The 22,340-nt window shown below is 39.2% G+C and overlaps 1 protein-coding gene across 3 annotated transcripts in view; it reads left to right on the top strand.

Annotated features, from left to right (window-relative positions):
• Positions 1–1,646: 1,646 nt before the first annotated feature.
• The window catches only part of LOC308374993 (sodium- and chloride-dependent GABA transporter 2-like), a 50,461-nt gene continuing 29,767 nt past the window's right edge, over positions 1,647–22,340 (top strand). For 2 of the 3 annotated variants that reach the window (XM_080851009.1, XM_080851008.1), the window contains exons 1-11: positions 1,647–1,743; positions 2,276–2,505; positions 2,706–2,840; positions 2,959–3,099; positions 3,481–3,571; positions 3,692–3,739; positions 4,553–4,679; positions 5,785–5,919; positions 6,737–6,840; positions 7,017–7,141; positions 10,782–10,894. In XM_080851009.1, the coding sequence (XP_080707135.1) occupies positions 2,352–2,505; positions 2,706–2,840; positions 2,959–3,099; positions 3,481–3,571; positions 3,692–3,739; positions 4,553–4,679; positions 5,785–5,919; positions 6,737–6,840; positions 7,017–7,141; positions 10,782–10,894 (1,173 nt within the window). In that variant the 5' untranslated portion in view covers positions 1,647–1,743; positions 2,276–2,351. The other variant, XM_080851010.1, reaches the window with a different exon arrangement.

The raw sequence follows: 22,340 nt of genomic DNA, 5'->3' as shown, positions 1-22,340 counted from the left end.
CATGTCCGATCTGCTTCGGAATTAAAACATGGCGCCATATTGGATTGAGGGCTTCCTATTAAAACAATGGTTCCAAAATGTTTGTAATTACGTAGTTTCTGCTTCATGAAATACTGTTTTTCTGTTATATTGTAAAATTTTGACATTGATTTCTCACTAGAAATGCAATAATAACACGTTCATTTTGCATCGTTTGACTTAACTAAGGACATTTTTACGTTTAAATGAAATACATCGTATTGTCTCGTCACGTGATCAAATAGAGACTTGACATTGGGTACAAAAATGATTACCCAGCAATCCTCACTGCATATACTAATGAAAATAAGACATTATTAATTTAATTGAATAGTTTTTTTTAATAGTTTCCATAGTTCATGTAGGATAAGCATATAATTGTGTTATAGATTGCTACTGACTATTTCCCTTCTACAAAATAATACTCACCATGACCTAGATAGGGTGACCATTCCAAGGGTATAAATAACATAAGGTACTAAATTAAAGTATCACTAGTGATGTGTCACGGGTGTGTTTCTAGATAGTTATTACACGGCTCTTCTTAATGCTGTAGAATGCTCCATTCACTTGAATGGGGCTTCCCAACGTTCTGCGGTCAACTATTTTCCGATAACTGACCGTTGCTATGCAGTTAATGACCGCTGTCAAGGAAAGTGGCCTTTTTGCCTCTGATTCACATCTTTCGTAGCACTCCGCAAGTAGTACGGTAACTTATCAAGGGAGTTTCAGCGGACGGTTGAGCAGCTGTGTTCTACAGAATGTTCAACTGTCTTTGAAGTTCAACGTCTTTGGCGAACTATTTCTCTGCTTTTTAACCTCACTATACGTAGGCTATAGTAACAAAAACAAATACATTGTAAAAGACACACTGTGTAAAGTAATTTTTTTAGTTTTAGCCGTATAATAAGCGGGATAATGTATAGAACGCCGGTCATTGTCGGGAAAATAAGCCCCTTCACGGTGAATCAACACCCCTTCGCTTCGCGTCGGGGTGCTGTTCGCCCTGTCGGGGCTTATTTTCCCGACAATGACCTGCGTTCTATACATTATCCCTTACTTATCCACCTTGGGTATTCGCTAATCGAGCATTTTGTAAAGCACCCGACGAGGCAAAATCCCGGACGATTTGGGAATCTCTGCCGGACGCATTTTTAGGTCTTAAAAGAGGACATGTCCGAAAAAGAGCACGTCTGGTCACCCTACCATATAACAGAAAACAGTAGGCTATTTCATGAAGCAGAAAACAAGGAATTATGAAGGTTTTGACAAGACCCCAGTCAAGTCAATGGAGAAATTGCCTCTAAAAATATCCTTCGTGAAGTCAAACGGTGTAAAATAAACGTGTTATTATTGCATTTCTAGTGAGAAATCAATGTCAAAATCAATGTCAAAATGTAACAATATAACAGAAAAACAGTATTTCATGAAGCAGAAAATACGTAAACAAACATTTTGGTACCATTGATTTAATAGGAAGAAGTGCTCAATCCAATATGGCGCCATGTTTTAATTCCGAAGCATGCCGACAACTTCACGAAGCATTCGGAATTGAAGACCGGAGATCGGACGCGATCGGAAATGGCATCGACCGTTTCAAATGGCAACGACCGTTTACGAGACGGAAAGTTGCGTAGGCTACACCCACCCCCTTATTTTGGGGCTCACAAACACATTCAGTCGGCAAGGAGATCTTTTTGGAAGAAGCGGGCACCAATTTGAAAGGTAGGTCGTTTCTTTAAAATATCCAAAAACGTTATGCATTACAAAGGAATAGGAATATAAGTCACTTGTCCTGGGCGAGGTCTATGGCATCAGAACGAATGGCCAACCCGGGTTAAAACACTTTTGAATTTTTACAAAACAAGCTTTGCTTTAGTCTTGATGAATGATGGGTGCCATACAGAAACTGCTGGTAAAAGATCGAAGATAGAATCGTCTTTACTTTTGGGGTTTGAGAATGTAAAGTTTCATCAGACAAGTGACACAATATGCTTAACCTGAGGTTTTGTCTTTACTGATTGCCGCGTACTTAAAACGATGCATGAATGTTCCGTTAGCTTATTATCCCCCACGTTTTTATGGAATGTGTTAGTCTAAATGGGCTTATTGAAACGTGCATAAAATGCTTACGGGCAAACATACGCTATGCAAATAGTTCTGTTCTGGAACTTAAACAGGCAAACACGACTGATATTTTTCATTCATTATTCACATATGGAAGTAATCACTGTAAAAACACGGTCATGTTCTACAGTGCACAAGACATTCAACAGGAAGAGAGGGAGGAGCCTCTGGACAACTTGCACGCAAGAGGGTCTTCTGGGGAGGGGATGGACCCTGACACCCTGGACAGAAGCCCCAGCAGACAGCTGCCCAGGGGCAAGTGGGCAAACAAGTCTGAGTTTCTTTTTTCAATGGCTGGAGTGATGAATGGGTTGGAAAATGTATGGATCTTCCCATACCTCTGTTACAAGAATGGCGGAGGTAAGAAGATATCACAATCACAACAGCAGCTAGAACAAAAACAATCAGTCTGTAATATTCAGTATTAACATTACTGAGACTATGGCTCATGTCTGTAACCTAAAGGATAACCTATGAGTAGCTTTACACAGTCCAATCATTACAGGCACATACAGCATACATATATCTCTTAAATATTCTGTCTCTTATTTAACCCCAAGGAGTTTTCTTCATACCATACTTCGCCATCCTTTTATTTTGTGGAATGCCCATCTTTTTCCTGGAGACAGCCTTAGGGCAGTATACCAGTGAGGGGGGAGTCACTGCCTGGCGCAAAATTTGCCCTATGTTTGAAGGTGGGTTTGCCCTATGTTTGAAGGTAGTTGATTATTTTGGCAGGTTTTTTTCTGGCTTTGTTGTGTATCTCTGTGTGTGCTTCCTTTGTTTATTCTCAATTCTTTATGTTTAATGTAGGGATAGGGATTGCATCTCAGGTGATTGTGTCCTGCCTCAATGTTTACTACATTGTGATGCTAGCATGGGCTGTCTTGTACCTATTCAACTCCTTCAAGAGCCCTCTTCCCTGGGCTAACTGTGACAACTCCTGGAATACAAGTATGGTGCCACATTATCAATAAAACATTTCAAACATAATCACTTGCTCTGAGCACAACATCAAATGTCACATGCTGTTCAATTAGCACAGTTTTAATGTTGGTGAAAACTGCCTGACAGGATTTTGTGCCTGACAGGATTATGTCAACCCTGCATGATTTATTTATTTAAGTGTTGATTCTCATCCGGGGAAAAATGGCTACATTGTGTTGTGGGTTAAGAAGGAATGGTAAAATGGCTTCAATAGTTTCGGTAGTTTGTTTCAGTTTAATAAACAAGAGCCAATTTAGCAAAGTGAAGTTAATACAAAACATAATAAGATATGTTGAATTATCATAGAGCAGCGTTGTTATCTTGTTCTTTTTTCTTTTATATTACCAGTAAACTGTCAGAACACCACCATGTACACAGGAATTGCTAGTGGCTGGTCCTTACTGCACAATAACATGGATGGCAACATTGATGACTATAGGTACAGTTTTTGCACATTTCCAGCTGTATGCTGCTAGCAGAATATTAAATGTTTTAATACCCCAAAAGACTGTTAAACATTTTGATAAACTTCTGTTTCACAAGTTTGTTTTCTTTAAAGCTATAACAACATATCGCTTGCTGTGCGTCCTGAAAAAGAATTCTGGCAGTATGTTGAATTTCTTATTTCAATTTAAATGCTGTTAAACCAGCGGAGGAGGATTATTATTATTATATTATAGATCTAGCTTCTATCTTATATCCAGCTGTGTTATTATTTTATTATAGATCTAGCTTCTATATTTTATCCAGCTGTGTTATTATTATATTATAGATCTAGCTTCTATCTTATATCCAGCTGAGTTATTATTTTATTATAGATCTAGCTTCTATCTTTTATACAGCTGTGTTATTATTTTATTATAGATCTAGCTTCTATCTTATATCCAGCTGTGTTATTATTATATTATAGATCTAGCCTCTATCTTATATCCAGATGTGTTATTATTATATTATATATCTAGCTTCTATCTTATATCCAGCTGTGTTATTATTATATTATAGATCTAGCTTCTATCTTATATCCAGCTGTGTTATTATTTTATTAGAGATCTAGCTTCTATCTTATATCCAGCTGTGTTATTATTTTATTAAAGATCTAGCTTCTATCTTATATCCAGCTGTGTTATTATTTTATTAAAGATCTAGCTTCTATCTTATATCCAGCTTTGTTATCATTTTTACTATCATTCCAAAACATGTGGAATGAAGTATGTTTGATCTTTACAGATAATGTGAAAGTATATATTTACAAAGGTAGATTCCATACAGGAAGTTATTGGATTTATAATCATAATTTTCCATAGGATTATATCTATATAATGAAGGAGTTGAAATTTACCACAAACTGGTTGTCCTAAACAGGTTATCTGAGTCTGTGTATCATCTTAGTAAAATAATAATGCGTTTATGCAACACTCAGATTTCGATTGTTACGGGAAAATGATGAGGGTCTAGGTCCTGTTAACGGTGACCTGGCTCTTTGTCTCTTGCTGGTCTGGATCGTCTGCTATTTCTGCATCTGGAAGGGGATTAAATCAATGGGCAAGGTGAGCATGTACTGTAAACTTAATATTAAAATTCATGCATAGTTTTGTTCCAATCAATTGCACTTATACACTAACTGATGCACTACTAATATGTCATCAATGGCAGCATTCTGGTTTCTAAACCATAATTTCAGCTTCATTATAATTTTTTCCATCAGTAATTATCTGATTTCTCTGTATCTTATTGCCTCATGATCTAATTACTGAAGTCCATGAAACCACCTTCTGCTGTTTGTATGTTTATATAAAAAGCGTGTAAAAGGTATTTAGTGATTGTCACCATTAACAGAAATCAGTCAGTATTCAATTCCATGTGGTCGCACTCTTTACAGACATAATGATCACACCTACAGTATAAAGTATTAAATCCTGTTTTGCATGTAATACCTCATAAGTACAGAACAGGACCAGTGCCCATCATTTCATGCTTGTCAAAGCTGGACATTGGCCCTCACTTCATTTTGCACATGTCCTCATATGTTTCCAGGTACTTTGCAGTTGCTGGCTTCTCTATTTAGATCTTATAACATTAATCTTTTATCCTGACGTCTCTAGAGATTAAACACACTGGCGTGTTGATTATTTTCTTCCTGATATGGAGTAAGCACTGGTTTACTGCAATGCTTCTCAATAGCGAGGAGGACAACAAAAGCCACCTAACCTGCTCAACAGAAAGATGGTAGAGTTAAATGTAGTCATCATTGTCACAAAGCACATTAACTCACACAATTCTATTCACTTTTCACAAGACTATACATCTCATGACGTCATGTGCAGACAGTGGTTATGACGCCCTTTTAATACCCTCTTGACTGACCCTTCATTATCTCTCCCGACTGCTCAGCCAAAGTCTCCTAAACGACATCATTTCATATTGCAGACACTAAACAAAAGGAAAAGCTGACGTTCATAGCTATTGACAGCCGCTAGCACCCGTGTGTTTTGGCCCCTTTGCCAGGATGCCCGCCTCCTAGGTTGCGAGTTCAAGTCCGGTGCAGGACTGCTTGTCTAAACAACACAGCCTCCATTTGTCTGTATGGGTGTATGTACTGTATGTGTGTGTGTGTCGAGAATCAGGTTAAATGAATGGTGTTTTGTGTTTCAGGTTGTGTACTTCACAGCAACTTTCCCTCATCTCGTGTTGTTCATCCTCCTAATTCGTGGCTTGACTTTGCCAGGTGCTATGGATGGAATAAAGTATTATCTATACCCAAACCTGAACAAAATTGCTGACATTCGGGTAAGCCCTGAAGATGAGGAAAGACTGAATGGTGACAGGAGTATCCTGACAGGAGTATCTGGTTAATCTTACAGTCCTAGCTAATAATATAGCCAGTCTCGGCTCTCAGGGCTTAGCACTGGGCAACGTATGGCAGTATATTACTGAATATAATAGTTGGCAATATTTCAGTATACTTTTTGCAATTGGAAATATTTTGGCCATGGGTAAAACAATATCTAAAAGTTTTATCTAAAGCAAATAGGCTAAGTAGTTTGTGGACAGTTCATCCCCTCAGCATTCATTTAGCCTTTAGAATGCATGTTTCTATTGGCAAAACTAAACGCTAAGTCAAGGAACAGTTTGTTTCACTTTACATTTTGTATCACATGAGCATTGAGCATTCCTGAGAAGAAATCCTGAGTGGAAACACTTTACAGTAGCATACAAGACAACTAAGGTTCATGGAAACAGGATTTTTGTGTGTGTTTATATTAGTTTATATCCTTATTTCAGTTAAAGTTGCCCTTCACAACCTTGTGGGTTTTGAACCCACTGGTGTTCACAACTCCTACAGTGATTAAGAAAATGTCCATTTTAATATGAATAACATAGCTGGTAGAAACATTTTCTTTGGTCAAAAATGTCATGAATAAACATAAAATATGTGAACGGGTTGAATTGAAACCCAGGTGTTAGCTGGCTTATATTGACCTGATCATGTTAGGAGGAAAGCTGAACAACATTCAGTCTAAATGTGTTGTATGAAAGGGGAAAAAACTGAAAAATACCATATAAAAAACAAGATGTCATCGTCTATCTCCTTTTGTCTCTTTAGGTATGGGTTGATGCAGGGACACATGTGTTTTTTTCTCATGCTGTCTGCCACGGTGTCAACACTGCTCTTGGAAGCTACAATAAATACAACAACAACTGCTACAAGTCAGTAGAATACTAATACATGTTCTCTCTGTGTTTCTTGTATTAGGATGACCTTCAACTGCTACAAGTCAGTAGAATACTAATAATGTTCTCTGTGTGTTTCTTGTATTAGGATAACATTCAACTGAGAGGATTACATTGCTATGCCCCATTTGTGATGTCATACTTTCTTTCAGTGACTGCATTGGCCTTTGCATACTCAACACCTGCACAAGTATTTTTGCTGGATTTGTCGTCTTCTCTGTGTTGGGTTTCATGGCTCACCTGCTTGGAATGCCAATGGAAGATGTTGTGCTGAGTGGTATCTACTTTAATTTTTAAGCACTATATCACTATATCTGTTGTAATGATGTGATTTAGCTGAGGGGTCAGCCAGAGTAGATTAGAGTCTATAGAACTATACAAACATTTGTATACATTGTGTATTCTGACAGGCTTCTTGCCACTCATTGTAGACTGACAAGGTGTGAAAAAGCCTTTGAGTACAATTGTCAGTTCCAATCAAAATTATTCATCCCCCTTAGCCCTCAAACATTCAGGGATTTAAGTACACTTTAATGAAATATATGAACTTTAAGTGATTTGAATGTACATAATCCAGTTCTCAACCTTATAACCTCAAGCAGTCTTACTTGTTTATTCATTGGTACGCAAGGTATCTCTTCAAAATATAATCATAGAAATATTCTTTTGGTCATTGCCTTTTCAGTAGGGATGAGAAAAGATTTCAACGATTCCGATTCCATAACGATTCTTGCTTATCGATTATTTTTGGGCAAGGAAAAAAAAGAGTACAACTAGTTTATTTACATTCATTTTCTTTTATATAATATTTTCTGAATAGATGGTGCACAGCATACAGAATGTATGTATACATTTACATGTTTTAAATAACCAAAAACAAACCTAAGAATAGGTCAACAAACTCTCAAAGTAGGGTCCAGAGACCCATAGCCTAGGGCAGTGGTTCTCAACTGGGGGTACGTGAAGGTAGTCCAGGGGGTACGTGAGATTTTTTAAAGATACATTTAAAATTAGCCTCCATTCAAAAATCCTTTCAAAATAGTTATTATATTGTTCTTCAGAATTTTCCAAAAGTACCGTTGATTTGTATGGGCCATATGTGGGTTAAATGTCTGCGTTCGCAGGTTTGTAATTTCTTCATCAGATTCTTTCACTGCTGCGAAAAGTTTATGACCGCTGTCATTGGCAACAGGTTTTTTTCTGCTAACTCAGGCTATGTGCACACAAAGTCTAGTTTGTCTTCGTCCGCAACGTGCAGAATACCGATAGCCCTATCATAAATACGAACACTCTCTATCCGCACACAGTTTCCGCAACGATCGAAGTCTGGGGTAGAAAGTGAGTAGATTTGAATCGGTACAGGGGCCGGTGTTCGTCTGCACGGTTTCACGCAACCTGATGACGTCATTGTCCCACGTGATCGTTTTGCGATCTCCAACCAGCATATATATAGCTTGTTCTCCCTCAAAATCTCACTCGTGGTGGGCCTCGAATTCACTAACATTAACCCAGCCTTCTGATTTTTGATTAGCCTCCTATCTTGATATAATTCTTCTTATTCAGACGTAACATAACTTTCATGACCACAAATATAAATTGGCCAGCGATTTAATTTGCTTTTTTATTCATAAATGTATGTAAAATGGTCGCAGCAAAGGCTCATGGGAAATGGGATGACAGACATGTCATGTTGTACTGTTCCACACTCTTTATTATCAATAGAAAAAATAATTATTTTTGTCATATCCTTTAGTCTGACCACTGATTTTATTAACCATCATAATGTAATTTTGTTAATTGGAGCTTGAATGTTTTGTGTAATGTGTTTATCTTCGTGCTGTATAGTCTCTAGGTTTTTCACGTTTTTTCAGTTGTGTAAATAAAGCGCTAAAGCGCCACCCACAGGTGTGAGTTATGTACTACAGCCCTTTAAACACTATCTGGTGGCTCCGTTTTTACGCAAATCTCTCGCTGCCAGCCTCCGTATTTACGAAATTAAAAGATTCGATTGGTGTGCAAAGTAAATCCGATTCGGAGGCCCTAGACTTCGTGTGCATATGACCTCACATCTTTGATATCATTCCGCAAGTAGTCCCGTCATTTAACGTAGCGGTCATTGAAAGTTGAAGTCAGACAGAAGGTGGGTTGCTAAGCATTTGCGTGAAGAACTACTTTTTTTCTTGGCGGAAATCACGAAATGGCAACAAACTCATTAAAAAGAGTTTTTTTGGAGGAATGTCTTCTATCGTTTTGGCAAGTAACTCTATAATTAGGCGCAATTTTTTTTCCGCTAAAACATGGGAGCTGAACCCAAACAACTGCTGCTGCACACAGAAGTGCGTTGGCTCTCTCTCTGGGAGAATACTCAAACGGCTTTCGGAATTACGATCTGAAGTAGCCTACACACATTTCTGATTGAGCACAGATATCCCATGCCACACAGACTGGCTTGCAAATAAGTTCAAAAGTTGGTCATCGTGGAACATTTGACCAATTTGATTCAAAATTTAAATTTTCAATTTCCTACTTTCCTGACATGGAGGACAAATCTACAGCTGGATTGGGTGAAAAACCCATTTTTCTTGTCCAAAGCATGTGGAAGCCAACTACCTGTTACTAATCAGGTACTCCTAGAAGTGTCATCTGACAGTGGCCTCCAGATGAAGTTTGCCACATCCACACTCACACAGTTTTGGATGTGTGTGAAGCCGGAGCACCCTGACCTGGTAGAGAAAGCTTTGGAGCAGCAACTACCCTTTGCCTCCACATAGTTATGTGAGGCCTCCTTCTCTGCAATGGCTGTGATCAAAACAAAGCAGAGAAACAGACTGTGCCTGGATCACAGCAGTTACCTCCCTGCCACTAAGACTGACAAAGATTTTCAGTGAAGCACAAGCACAAGTTTCTTACTAAAATGTAATTGCAAACGCACTCAGTTCAATGCAACAATGTTCAATATTCAATCTTCAGTGTTGACAGTTTAATAAATCACACAATGATGGCATAGCGCTGTGTATTACATATTTTTTTCAATCAAAAATGCTTTGCGCTGGTAAGGGGGTCCTTGACTGAAAACAAATTTCACATGGGGTACATCACTGAAAAAAGGTTGAGAACCACTGGCCCCTGGATCCCGCAAGTTTTTGGACATCTTTTTCACATGCAGGTGACCCTGCCCCCTCCCAGCCACGAAGTTTAGAAATATATATATTTTTTTAAACAGATTATGTACTCTTGTAATCGATGCAAGCAGTGGAGGCTGCAAGGTGCTCAGTGTTGCCAGATTGGCAATGGCGTATCGTCTCAGAGGCTCAATATGATCGTATTTGAAGGATAATTATCCTATCTGGCAACACTGGGAAGGCGGTCGACCAATGACAGTTCTATCTACAGTCAAGTGGTGGAGGCTAAAGGCTACATGTAGAATGAAAACATTGATATGATTGATTGATATTAAGATGATTAGTTCCTCCTTTAATATTGATCGATCTTTATATGTTCTATAAACTTAGGCAAAATGACCCCTGTAAGTCTTAATTTATGCACTTTTGAACTCACTGCTAATAGACTGCTACTAACTACAGGATAGCCAAGCTTAGGTGCTGTTTTCCCTACAGTGACTGACCATCACTTCTTGTGGTACAAAGTGGTATTATGAGGTAGGTAGGCCAGGCCTACACCAGCTGGCCAGCATACTGTCTTGGCAACACAGTTTTGACGGTTTTATGTTTTAAACTCTAATTTTGCATGTAGCACCTCTACACAGAATGAAAAACAAATGATAGAAAGCTGGAAGAGTTTAGAGTAAAGAGTTTTAGGCTATTTTTTGCACACAGTGAAAATCAAATGTTTATTTATTATGTCCTGTACTGTCTTGTTGTGGTGAATACTGTATTGTGACTTGGTTTCCCCATTAGGTCCTGGCCTTGCCTTCATTGCTTTCCCCAGAGCACTGGCTCATCTCCCAGGCGCTCAGTTCTGGTGTGTGCTCTTCTTCCTCACGGTCCTTCTCCTCGGTCTCAACTTCCAGGTAGATCACCCCCTCTCTTTCTAAAAGAGTTTATGTTTCTGTTACGTCTGTACAAATAATGATTGAGAAAATCAAGAATGTATGAACATGTTGAACATGTTAGTTGATTAATATGCAGGAAGTACTATGCATTATTGATATTCAGGACAAGGAAAAAAAGAAAGTATTATCTGTCAGATAAAGATATCAATTATCCTGCCAATTCTCCAGAGACCATAATGCATGAGCATGGCAATGCACTAAATACTCTTTTACAGGCAGTTATTATAACATTGTATAGGCAATTATAGATGCTCAGATCAGATGTGGGTATTAAAACTTGTACTTATTCCTTTTTCAGCAATGAAGGATTAATAGCACATCTTTCATTTTTATAGATGTAAAACTGGAAAAAAGGAACAGATTCATACTGCTTTGATTTTCACACCTAAGAAATGCATACAATCTTGAGAGAATGTTGAGAAAGGTGACAAGCAGAAAGCTGCTTTTGTCACCACTAGAGTGCAGTACAGGTACTTAGTTATGCCACACATTAATCTCTTTTTCCCTGAGAGGGTTTATATGAATGACCAGCGATTAGCCAATCCTGAAGTCAGTCAAAAAAAGCATCAAAGGTGTCTTACAAAACATAGTCAAGAATTTAGACATTAGCAAACACAAAAATGAATGCATAATGCACAATGGACCCTTCCGCAAACTCCGCCCCCCTTAGCAACGGTTGCGATATCAGTCAAGCATTCACATTTCCCAGGTTCTCAGCATTGGTATGAATGGCGTGGCAACATGTTTTCAACCGTGTCAATTTCAGCTCTACCCAAAGAAATCACAAGCATTTTTTGGAAAAACGGCAAGATCTCAGATCGAAGCAGGCAAAAGGGTCTGCAATATGCTTATATAGGCTACAACCACGACATTAGATGCCGTGTTTGTAGACAGACAAATGCGAAGGCTAACAGGTTCATTCCAGCTATGTTTATGTGTTCTATTATCTACACAGTCGCCGCTACGCAAACATGTAAGGTGGAAAACTGAAGTATTTTAAGCAAGGGTTTTCTCACGTTTTCGATGCAGTGGGCAGATTTTAGCGACATAGCTTCTTGGAACAAACGTAGCGGTGCTTCTGTTTACGTTGCTGACATTCAGCTGATGGGGGGGGGGGGGGGGGGGTCGTCCACATTGTTTGATCCACAGCAGGCATTTCTCTCTCTGGGTCTTGGGTTTCGGGAAGGGATAAAATGTAACCCCTCCCTCCAGCCTTTTTGGATATCGGCTGTCAGAATTACACACTCCATAAGCGCAACGTTTCATTTTCTCTTCTCGAGCAGACGTCTCTCTCATTGACTTCCATTCATCAAAATGGCTCGCTTGACTGAGGTCCCGAGCTTAGTAACCGTTGCTATGCTATGATTGATCAGTTACCGTTTTGGGGAGTGGGCCCGAAAGGGTCAATTATGCATATGAATAATGATGTCCTGCAGACAGTCTTTGAGAACCTAAAGAGTCTGTTCATATGAATAATGATGTCCTGCAGACAGTCTTTGAGAACCGTAAGAGTATGTTCATATGAATAATGATGTCCTGCAGACAGTCTTTGAGAACCTAAAGAGTCTGTTCATATGAATAATGATGTCCTGCAGACAGTCTTTGACAACCGTAAGAGTCTGTTCATATGAATATTGATGCAGACAGTCTTTGAGAACCTAAAGAGTCTGTTCATATGAATAATACAATACAATACAATTTGTTTATTTGATCAAGAGGGACAGTGTACATTCATGAACTTTAAAATGTAAAAGCACCCAATTACAGCCAAAAGGCTAGTTTCCATTGACAGTCCCCCTGCCAGATTGAAAAAAAAAAATACATTAACGTATTCATCAAACATAAATCAAAATCAGACAATATATCCATTGGTTCCATTCCCGGGCTGACCTAACTGAGAAAACTGACTGTCCAAATCTTGCACTGTTTTCTGCTGTTCTAAACTAGGCTGCTTAGTGGTGGGGGAGGGGGGGGCAGGTTTAACTGGATTTTGAACATTAAACAGCATTTCTTTAATGTGATCAGGTTGTCCCAACTTAAAAGTCTGTACTTATGGAGGACTGAACAGTGATGATGTGATTTAGGTTTCCCCCCCCCCGAGTATTTTAAGAGCCTGTTTGTAAAGAGACATGACTGGTATAAGGGTAGTGGAGTTGGCAGTAGACCAGTAGACCAAGGATTGAACCTTGGGGATCACCTGTAGACAGATTTTTGAAGTTGGATAATACATTGTTTATTTTAACACACTGAGTTCGAGTTGATAAGTATGATTTGAACCAGTTGGATGCAGAAGAAGAAAAGTTAAACTGATCATCAACTTAGACTGAAGTATGTTGTTGTTGACCGTGTCAAACGCTTTCCGGAGATCTAGAAATACTGCACCCACAACTCCTCCTCTATCCATAAGGGACTTGACCCTTTCACGGTTAAATATTGGCACATTTGGATTATGAGAAATGCCACCATACTGCTGGTGTGAGGGGAAACTGTTGGCAACAGCAGCCACAGAATCCACAAAATACTCATTGAGCATTTCAGCCAACACAGGCGGATCATATGAAAGATTGTCATTGATCCTCAGTTCTGTTTTCTAACATTGTTTGGTACAATTAATTTTTTTATTTGTTGCCGTATTTGTTTAGAGTCTCCTTTAATATATAAATATATTTTTTGCAATTAAAGTTTTTATTTATGAACATACATGGTACATACAGCCGCGGAAAAAATTAAGAGACCACTTCAAAATTATCAGTTTCTCTGGTTTTACTATTTATTGGTATGTGTTAAAGTAAAATGTACATTTTAGTTGTATTCTATAACCTACTGGCAACATTCCTACCAAATTTCAAATAAAAATATTGTCATTTAGATCATTTATTTGCAGAAAAATGACAATTGGTCAAAATAGCAAAAATGATGCAGTGTCTTCAGATCTCGAATAATGCAAAGAAAACAAGCTCATATTCATTTTTAAACTACACAATACTAATGCTTACACTTAGGAAGAGTTCAGAAATCAATATTTGGTGGAATAACCTTGATTTAAAATCACAACGTTCATGTGTCTTGGCATGCTCTCCACCAGCCTTTCACATTGCCGTTGGGTGACTTTATGCTACTCCTGGCGCAAGAATTCAAGCAGCTCGGCTTCTTTTCATGGCTTGTGACCATCCATCTTCCTCTTGATCACATTTCAGAGGTTTTTTTATGGGATTCAGGTCTCGAAATTGGGCTGGCCATGACAGGGTCCTGATCTGGTGGTACTCCATCCACACCTTTACTGGCCTGGCTGTGTGGCATGGAGCATTGCCCTGCTGGAAAAAACATTTCTCAGAGTAGGGGAACATTGTCAGAGCTAAAGGAAGCAAGTTTTTTTTCCGGGACAACGTTGTACTTTGCCTGGCAGAGGTTTGTAAAAGACCATAAGGATTGAAAAAAGCGGACTGGAGGGTCTTCTAGTTCGTCTTCTCTGATGAGTCCAATTTTCAGCTTTGCCCAACACATGGTCGTCTGATGGTTAGACGGAGACCTGGAGAGGCCTACAAGCCAGAGAGTCTTGCACCTACTGTGAAATCGGACTCATCAGAGAAGACGAACTTAGAAGAACCTCCAGTCCGCTTTTTCAACCCTTATGGTCTTTTACAAACCTCAGCCAGGCAAAGTACAATGTTGTCCCGGAAGAAAAACTTGCTTCCTTTTGCTCTGACAATGTTCCCCAACTCTGAGAAGTGTTTTTTCCAGCAGGGCAATGCTCCATGCCACACAGCCAGGCCAGTAAAGGTGTGGATGGAGTACCACCAGATCAGGACCCTGTCATGGCCAGCCCAATTTCGAGACCTGAATCCCATAAAAAAACCTCTGAAATGTGATCAAGAGGAAGATGGATGGTCAAAAGCCATGAAAAGAAGCCGAGCTGCTTGAATTCTTGCGCCAGGAGTAGCATAAAGTCACCCAACGGCAATGTGAAAGGCTGGTGGAGAGCATGCCAAGACACATGAACGTTGTGATTTTAAATCAAGGTTATTCCACCAAATATTGATTTCTGAACTCTTCCTAAGTGTAAGCATTAGTATTGTGTAGTTTAAAAATGAATATGAGCTTGTTTTCTTTGCATTATTCGAGATCTGAAGACACTGCATCATTTTTGCTATTTTGACCAATTGTCATTTTTCTGCAAATAAATGATCTAAATGACAATATTTTTATTTGAAATTTGGTAGGAATGTTGCCAGTAGGTTATAGAATACAACTAAAATGTACATTTTACTTTAACACATACCAATAAATAGTAAAACCAGAGAAACTGATAATTTTGAAGTGGTCTCTTAATTTTTTTCCGCGGCTGTATATCATAAGGTACAGTGTGCAGAAAAAGGATGGTCAGAATACAAAATGACGAGTGTTCCTGGTTAAAAGAAAACAACATACAGAAAAGAAAAACTACAAAGGTATACTAGCACCGGTCATTCACCACAGCATTAATAAAGTAAAAGCAGGCACGTGCACAGACATTTTGGGGGGCAGGTGCTCAAACCAAAAAAAGGGCACCCATCGCCAAAATTATTTATAAAATGAATTTAAAAAAAAATAATAATAATAATAAATAAATAAATATATAAAAAACACAGTAGGATATTTTCTCCCTCATTCGTTTTACTAGTTGATGGCCTGATCCAAGATAAAAGGGAGCTGCTACTCTGAGCTGCTTGCTGAATTTCCCTGTCCTTCCCCTTCTTACTGTTTTCTGACAGAATTGAAGCATAAGCAGCAATACACTGATAATATACCACAATATACCTTACCAGACTAGCTCAACTTAAGAACTACCTTACATTTCAATAATAACGATTTTAAATTAAACAAAACTAGCGAACTTGTCTAATTTGTAGAACAGTAATACTGCCTTTAAATGATCTGCCTGCCTGCCTGTCTACCTGCCTGTCTACCTGCCTGTATCTCTCCCTCTCTCTCTTCATTAAACATGACAAACGTTAGTAAACAGCTGGACAAGGATTTGAAATCACGGAATTTTAGGAAACGTCGGACCAGTTGCAACGTAATGTTTTCATCGGCGCTAATGATGTGTGGTAATTTATCACCAAACAACGTCGGGGGATTGCACAAACACCGTCATTACCTTTTTGTCTGATGCTGCAGGTCAGAACAGAAGTTTTGGCCTGGCAGTCAACACTGCATGAGCACTAGGAGGAGGAGGGAGGGGCGCGGCGGGGCTTGTGAGCGCCGCGGAACATGTCAGGGCGAAATTTTCAAACAAACTCAAATACATGTCCCGTCAGATATCAAACACATTCTGGGGGAATTGATGACAGAAAGAGAAATTTTGATTCTGAAATATTGATAAATGAAGAAAAAAATGGGCTCCAGCAGAAAGGGCACTTTTCTCATCCAGGGCAAAAGGGCAGTTGCTTGAGCACCACTAGGGGTCTATCTGTGCACGTGCCTGAGTAAAAGGATAACAAAATGGATTGGAACATGTGTACAAAGGCCGTTTTTTTAGATCCTTGTGCTAGTTAGATGTCAGGTATTCCATAAAGTAATCCCAATTTCCCAGAACCACAGGCCCTCTGCCCCTAATTCTTGCCAACATAACCTATGATGCTGTTTCACTCAATAAAGCTTTCCATTCTTTAAATGTTGGTAATGTGGGTGCTTTCCAATATCTCAATATAATTCTGGCAGTCGAGGCTATCCCAACCATCAAAACTGAATGGGCACTTTTTGTCAGTTTGGAATTTCTGTTTTATCACCCATAAGGCATAAACATGGGCGAAAATGGCAAAGATAGTCCTAACCATGTCTCTAAGAAATCCAATACTCTATGCCAGAATGGGTTGACCATAGAACATTCCCATATGAGATGTACAAATGTGCCCATCTCTTTTTTGCATTTCCAACATGTGTTGGTACCTATTAGTCCTATTTTGAAAAGCCTGCATGGTGTCCAGTAGTACCGGTGTAGAATTATATATTGAGTGAATTTACCTCTAGTTTCCTTTATATATCTACCATTATCAGTCAAAATCTGTTTCCAGGTATCATTTTCAATCTGACAGTCAAGGTCAGATTATCCTCAAATTAACATGTGCTACTGGTTAAATACATTGAATTACCGTAGAATACTGATGCCTTATGATTGAGTGGGTTTTGAAGATATTCGGTCATGGGTTGCCTGTTTCATCTGGTCAGCAATTTTTTGTTAAGCAGTGTCTCATATGCAGGTAGTTCCAGAAATCCCCCTTCTCTTGCAGCTTATACTCTTGGGCTAGTTCAGTGAATGACTTAAATACACCATCTTTTATAGAGATTACTTATTGTATGTATTCCCTTATCTAACCATCTTCTCCAAAATACAGTTTGTTTTCCTATTTTGACTTCTGAGTTTAGCCAAAGTGATGCATATTACTGCTTGTAATGTGAAACCTTGTGTATTTTATGAACCTTTGCCCAGACCTCCCTAGAGTGTTTAATTATTGGATTCTTGTCTCTTTCTTTGTCACTTGACTGCTGAGATATTACAGTTATAGGCTGGAATGGCTCGGTCAGAGCCTTTTCAATAGCGGCCCACTCCAAACCAGACTCTATCCCACTCCAATGTTTAGCTATCTTGACCATTTCAAAAGACCAACTATATAGTCTAACATCAGGTAAACCCAGCCCTCCTTTATCTTTGGGTGCATACAATTTGCTCATCTTAAATCTGGGCTTCCTTCCAGCCCATAGAAATTCTTTAATAAGATTATCATACTGTTGAAAAATGTGATCAGGTATGCAGAGCGGTAGCATCATAGATACATAGTTATATTGTGGGGCTATTACACTTTTAACAACATTTACTTTACCCCACAGAGTCAGATATAACTTCCCCCATTTTCCTAAGTTTGTTTTGGTTTTTTGAAGGAGTGGATCAAAGTGTGGTCATCTCATGTAGGTCTGAGCTTAATTTAATACCCAAGTAGATCATGCCCTTAGTAATCCATTTGATTTTGTAACCTGAAAGCTTAGACCTATGGTGTTCATTAGAGCAGGCAATGAGTTTTTAGGATCACTGGTCAGGAAAAGAATGTCATCTGCATAAAGCATTAGTTTGTGCTCACTACCACCACCATTCACTCCTTTAAAGTGCATATGACACCTCAATACAACATTTTTCAAATAAATAAAACAAAGGAGGTATTACACAATCGATATATATGTTTACTTAAAATATATAAATATACTTGTTAAAATGAACATTTGAATTCCGCGCCACTGAGCTACCAACTTCCCAAGTGTCTCACTTCCGCCCCGCGTTATAAGTGGAAATGACGGCAACTTTTTTGAGCTTGGTCACTGTTAACAAGGTCAAAGTCGTCCTTACCATTCGGTGTTTTGCAGTTTCTGCATATCTCTCGGAATTTCGCCTACCGCGTTTCCGTGCGCCCCATCCACATGCACATTGTCAGGGGCGGAGTGGGACACAAAAATCCACCGGGACAATTTTGTCTGCACCGGCCCACCACCAGCTCACAACGAGCCCATCTGTACACGTTCACTGTACAAAGGCAGAGCGATACGCAGGTGCCATTTCCCATGAGGCTTTGCTTCGACCATTCTACATGAATTTTTGAACAAAAAAAACGATTTAAATCGCTGGCCAATTTATATTTGTGGTCATGAAAGTTATATAACGTCTGAATAAAAAGAATTAGATCAAGATAAGAGGTTAAACAAGAATCAGTAGGCTGGATTAATGAAAGTGAGAAGTGAGATCACAATTACCATAGGTGAGAAGTAGATCGACAACTAGTGTTATATATATTGGTTGGACTACCACAGCATTCAGTTGTCGGAGAACATGGCGATTATCACGGGAATAAAATTTGATTGACAATTATTTTAACTCAATGGGCCGCTCATGAACTTTCCACGGCTGCGTGCAGTCTTCAGGCTGCTTCTCGTGAGCTCATTGGCCTGCCGGGACGACCGGGATATTTCCCGGTCGTCCCGATGGCCACTCCGCCTCTGGACATTGTCATCGTTTTCAGACCTCGCCAGCTGGCTCGTCATCCAGATAGGGCTCGAATCGGTACAGTTCAATGGCCACAATCTCGTGTACTAACTGATCCGGATCATAGTCTTCCTCAATTTCTGAATCTTTGCTCGAGTCTGTGACAGAAACTTGCTTGAAATCGCGGACTTCTTCACCCTCCATCACTAGTTCTAGAATGAAGTCTACCGACGCTGACGTCACGGGACCACCTGAGAGATTTCAGGTAAGCCGGCAACTGTTTTACGATTAGAGTCGCGAAAACCACACTTTGAAACTCCGTACAAACTTCATTTTTCAATCTTCTGGTTTAAACATGACTTCAAAGTACTATGTTTTATGTATAGTTTTGATACTTATATGCCTTTCACCTTTTTTTTAAGGTGTCATACGCACTTTAATGGAGAGATTTGCTCTAATTGCAGCAGCCAGAGGTTCCAGGGCAATTGTAAATGGAAGTGGCTAAAGGGGGCACCCTTGTCGTGTTCCTCAGGAAAGATAAAAAAATTATGAAGTTACAGCATTTGTCATGGCCGCTGCTTTGGGGGAGCTATACATTATTTTTATCCATTTGCTGAAACCATTGCCAAAACCAAACCCTGACAGGGCCGAGTGCAGGAAACCCCACTCAACCCTGTCAAAGGCCTTCTCAGCATCCAATGAGATAGCAGCCACTGGTGCTGTGTTGGCAGAGTTCAGCCACATCAAATGTAAAAGCCTTCGTAAGTTATCAGTTGAAGATCTACCCTTTATAAAGCCCACTTGGTCTGTATGTATAATGTATGGTAAAACCGTTTCAAGCCGCAAGGCCAGTACTTTGGCCAGTATTTTGCTATCTTTATTAATGAGGCTCATTGGTCTGAAATTAGCAGGGTCTGTATGATCTCTACCTTTTTTAGGAATCAGTGATATAAGTGCTGCAATTATATTTATATATTCTTTATAGTACTCTACAGGGAACCCATAATTTCCGGGGATTTCCCCGTTTTCATTGATCTAATGGCATTTATTACTTCTTCCTGGGTCACTGGTTTGTCTAAGAGGGCTTCCTGTTCGGGTGAAAGGTTTGGAAGATTTATGTTCATGAAAAAGTTCTGCAATGATAATTTCTTTGGTGTAGCTGATGATCTGTACAGATTCTCATTAAAGTTTTTGAAAACCTCATTAATTCCCTTGGTGGAAGTCACCAGAGAACCCCCTGATCTTATTGCTGGAATTACATGTGCGGAGCTTTGTTCTTTGAGCTGCTTGGCCAAAAGCCTGCCTGTTTTTTCCCCTTACTCATAAAAGGTTGTTTTTAATGTAAACAAAGCATATTCAGCCTTTTTATTAAACATCTTGTGTAATTTAAATTTGCATTTGCAAATGTTATTAAACAGGCTTTCAGAATATTGCATGGCCAGTTCTCTTTCCATTTCACTTAATTCCGTTTCCAATTTCTTGATGGCATCAATATTTTCTCTTTCCTTCTTGTAAGATTGTGCAATGATCTTCCCTCTAACATAAGCTTTTGATGCTTCCCAAACCATTGCTACTCTGTCTGTGCTACCAATATTGATCTAAAAAAATTATGACAAATCTGCTGCTAGTTCGTTATTAAATACTTCATCATGCAGCAGGGATGTATTTATTCTCCATCTGCCTCGTCTTAATCTATCTGTTTGTATGTTTATACAGAGTTCAACAGGTGCCTGGTCTGACAGGAACATAGCATTAATATTGCTATCAATTACATCATTGATCAGGTTTTGAGATATCAATGTTATGTCTATTCGTGAGTAGGATTTGTGGCAGTGGGAGTAAAATGAATATTCTCGATTTCTCGGGTTAACCAATCGCCATACATCAATCCGACCATTGTCCTCTATCGGTGAGTGAATGGCAGCTCTATCTTTAGGTGTTGATGTTCGGGTTCCTAAACGTTTGCTTTTATCAAGTACACCATCTAGAACCTGATTAAAATCTCCAGCCAAAATCACTTGACCTTATGCATTCCCAATTATGCTATTGACCTTGTGAAAAAAAGATGGGTCACCTTTATTGGGGGCATAGATATTGCAGAGTGTTAATTGTATACCATTTATAATGTCTTCAAGACATATCATTCTTCCATTGTCATCAGAAATTCAGGCTCTTATGAACCAGAATAAGAACTCCATTTATCTTACTGGAGAAGGAGCTATAATAAACTTGCCCTACCCAGCATCTTTTATTTTTTTTGGCCTCATCATCCTTAAAATGTGTTTCTTGAATGAATGCTAAGTCAGCTTGTTTATGTTTAAGATATAAAAGTACCTTCTTCTGCTTCACCGGATTCCCACACCATTTATATTCCAGGACACTACCTTAACGTAGGAATTATTTGCCATTCACGTAATGAGAAAATAAAAATGTATGTAAGTATAGGCATATAACAGTAATCCCATTTTATCTGACCTTCTTGTACCAATATTATATTCAAAAATGTGTGTACCATTACTGAGTATAATGAAAATGTCTAAGTAAACAAACATGACCAAACTGGTCCAACTAAACCTATCCTCTTCAATAGAGGAGAACACATTAACATAAACAAGCCTCTGAATACCAACCGGAGACTCATTCCCCTTTAAAACAGTCAAAGGGAAGAAATAAATAAAATTAAAAAAAATCATTTTGGTCTGTGGAATGTTCGACTAGCTCCCTAGTTCAGATAGACACACAAACATTGTCCAGCCCCATCATACCTCTCTCATATTCTCCTTGTTAATTTCGTAGATCGTCATCATCTTTTTATTCTCCATCCGGGTTGTCTCCAGCATTGTACTCCGTCACAGTCATTTGTTGCTCGATAAACTTGACAGCCTCTGACGCATCTTGAAACCTTCTGCTCCTCCCCCTCCATGTAAATCCCCCCTTCTCCTTGCAGCTTTGAGAACTTTGTCTCTCGCAGTCGAGCGCAGGAATTTTATCAAGATCATTCTAGGAGACTGAACGTTGTTCGGGCGAGATCCAGGAGAGCAGCGTGCTCTTTCAATTTTGAATTCACTGTCAACGTCCTAACCCAGTCCCTCTGACGATATACTGTTAATGCATGCCTTTATGTTGTCCCCTTCCGTACCCTCTGATAGACCTAGCAGGCTCTGTTACGTTGTTACGGCGGTTACTGTCATTGGTCATTGTTACGGCGGCTTCTGTTTTCTTAGGCCCAATTTACACACAGGTTTTCGCGATGTCGGCACAGCCGACATCTGTACACCGACAGCTTTTTTCAGCGTCTAAACGCAAATGTAACTGTCGGTGTGAAGCCGATGTCGGCCGAATTTCAGCCGACAGCCCCGTACCATTCGCCCGACAGCCCATCGGGAGTCCCCGACA

Source organism: Sprattus sprattus (genome assembly GCF_963457725.1).
Source record: "Sprattus sprattus genome assembly, chromosome: 14".
NCBI lineage: Eukaryota > Metazoa > Chordata > Actinopteri > Clupeiformes > Clupeidae > Sprattus > Sprattus sprattus.
This window is presented reverse-complemented; position numbering and strand designations above follow the sequence as displayed.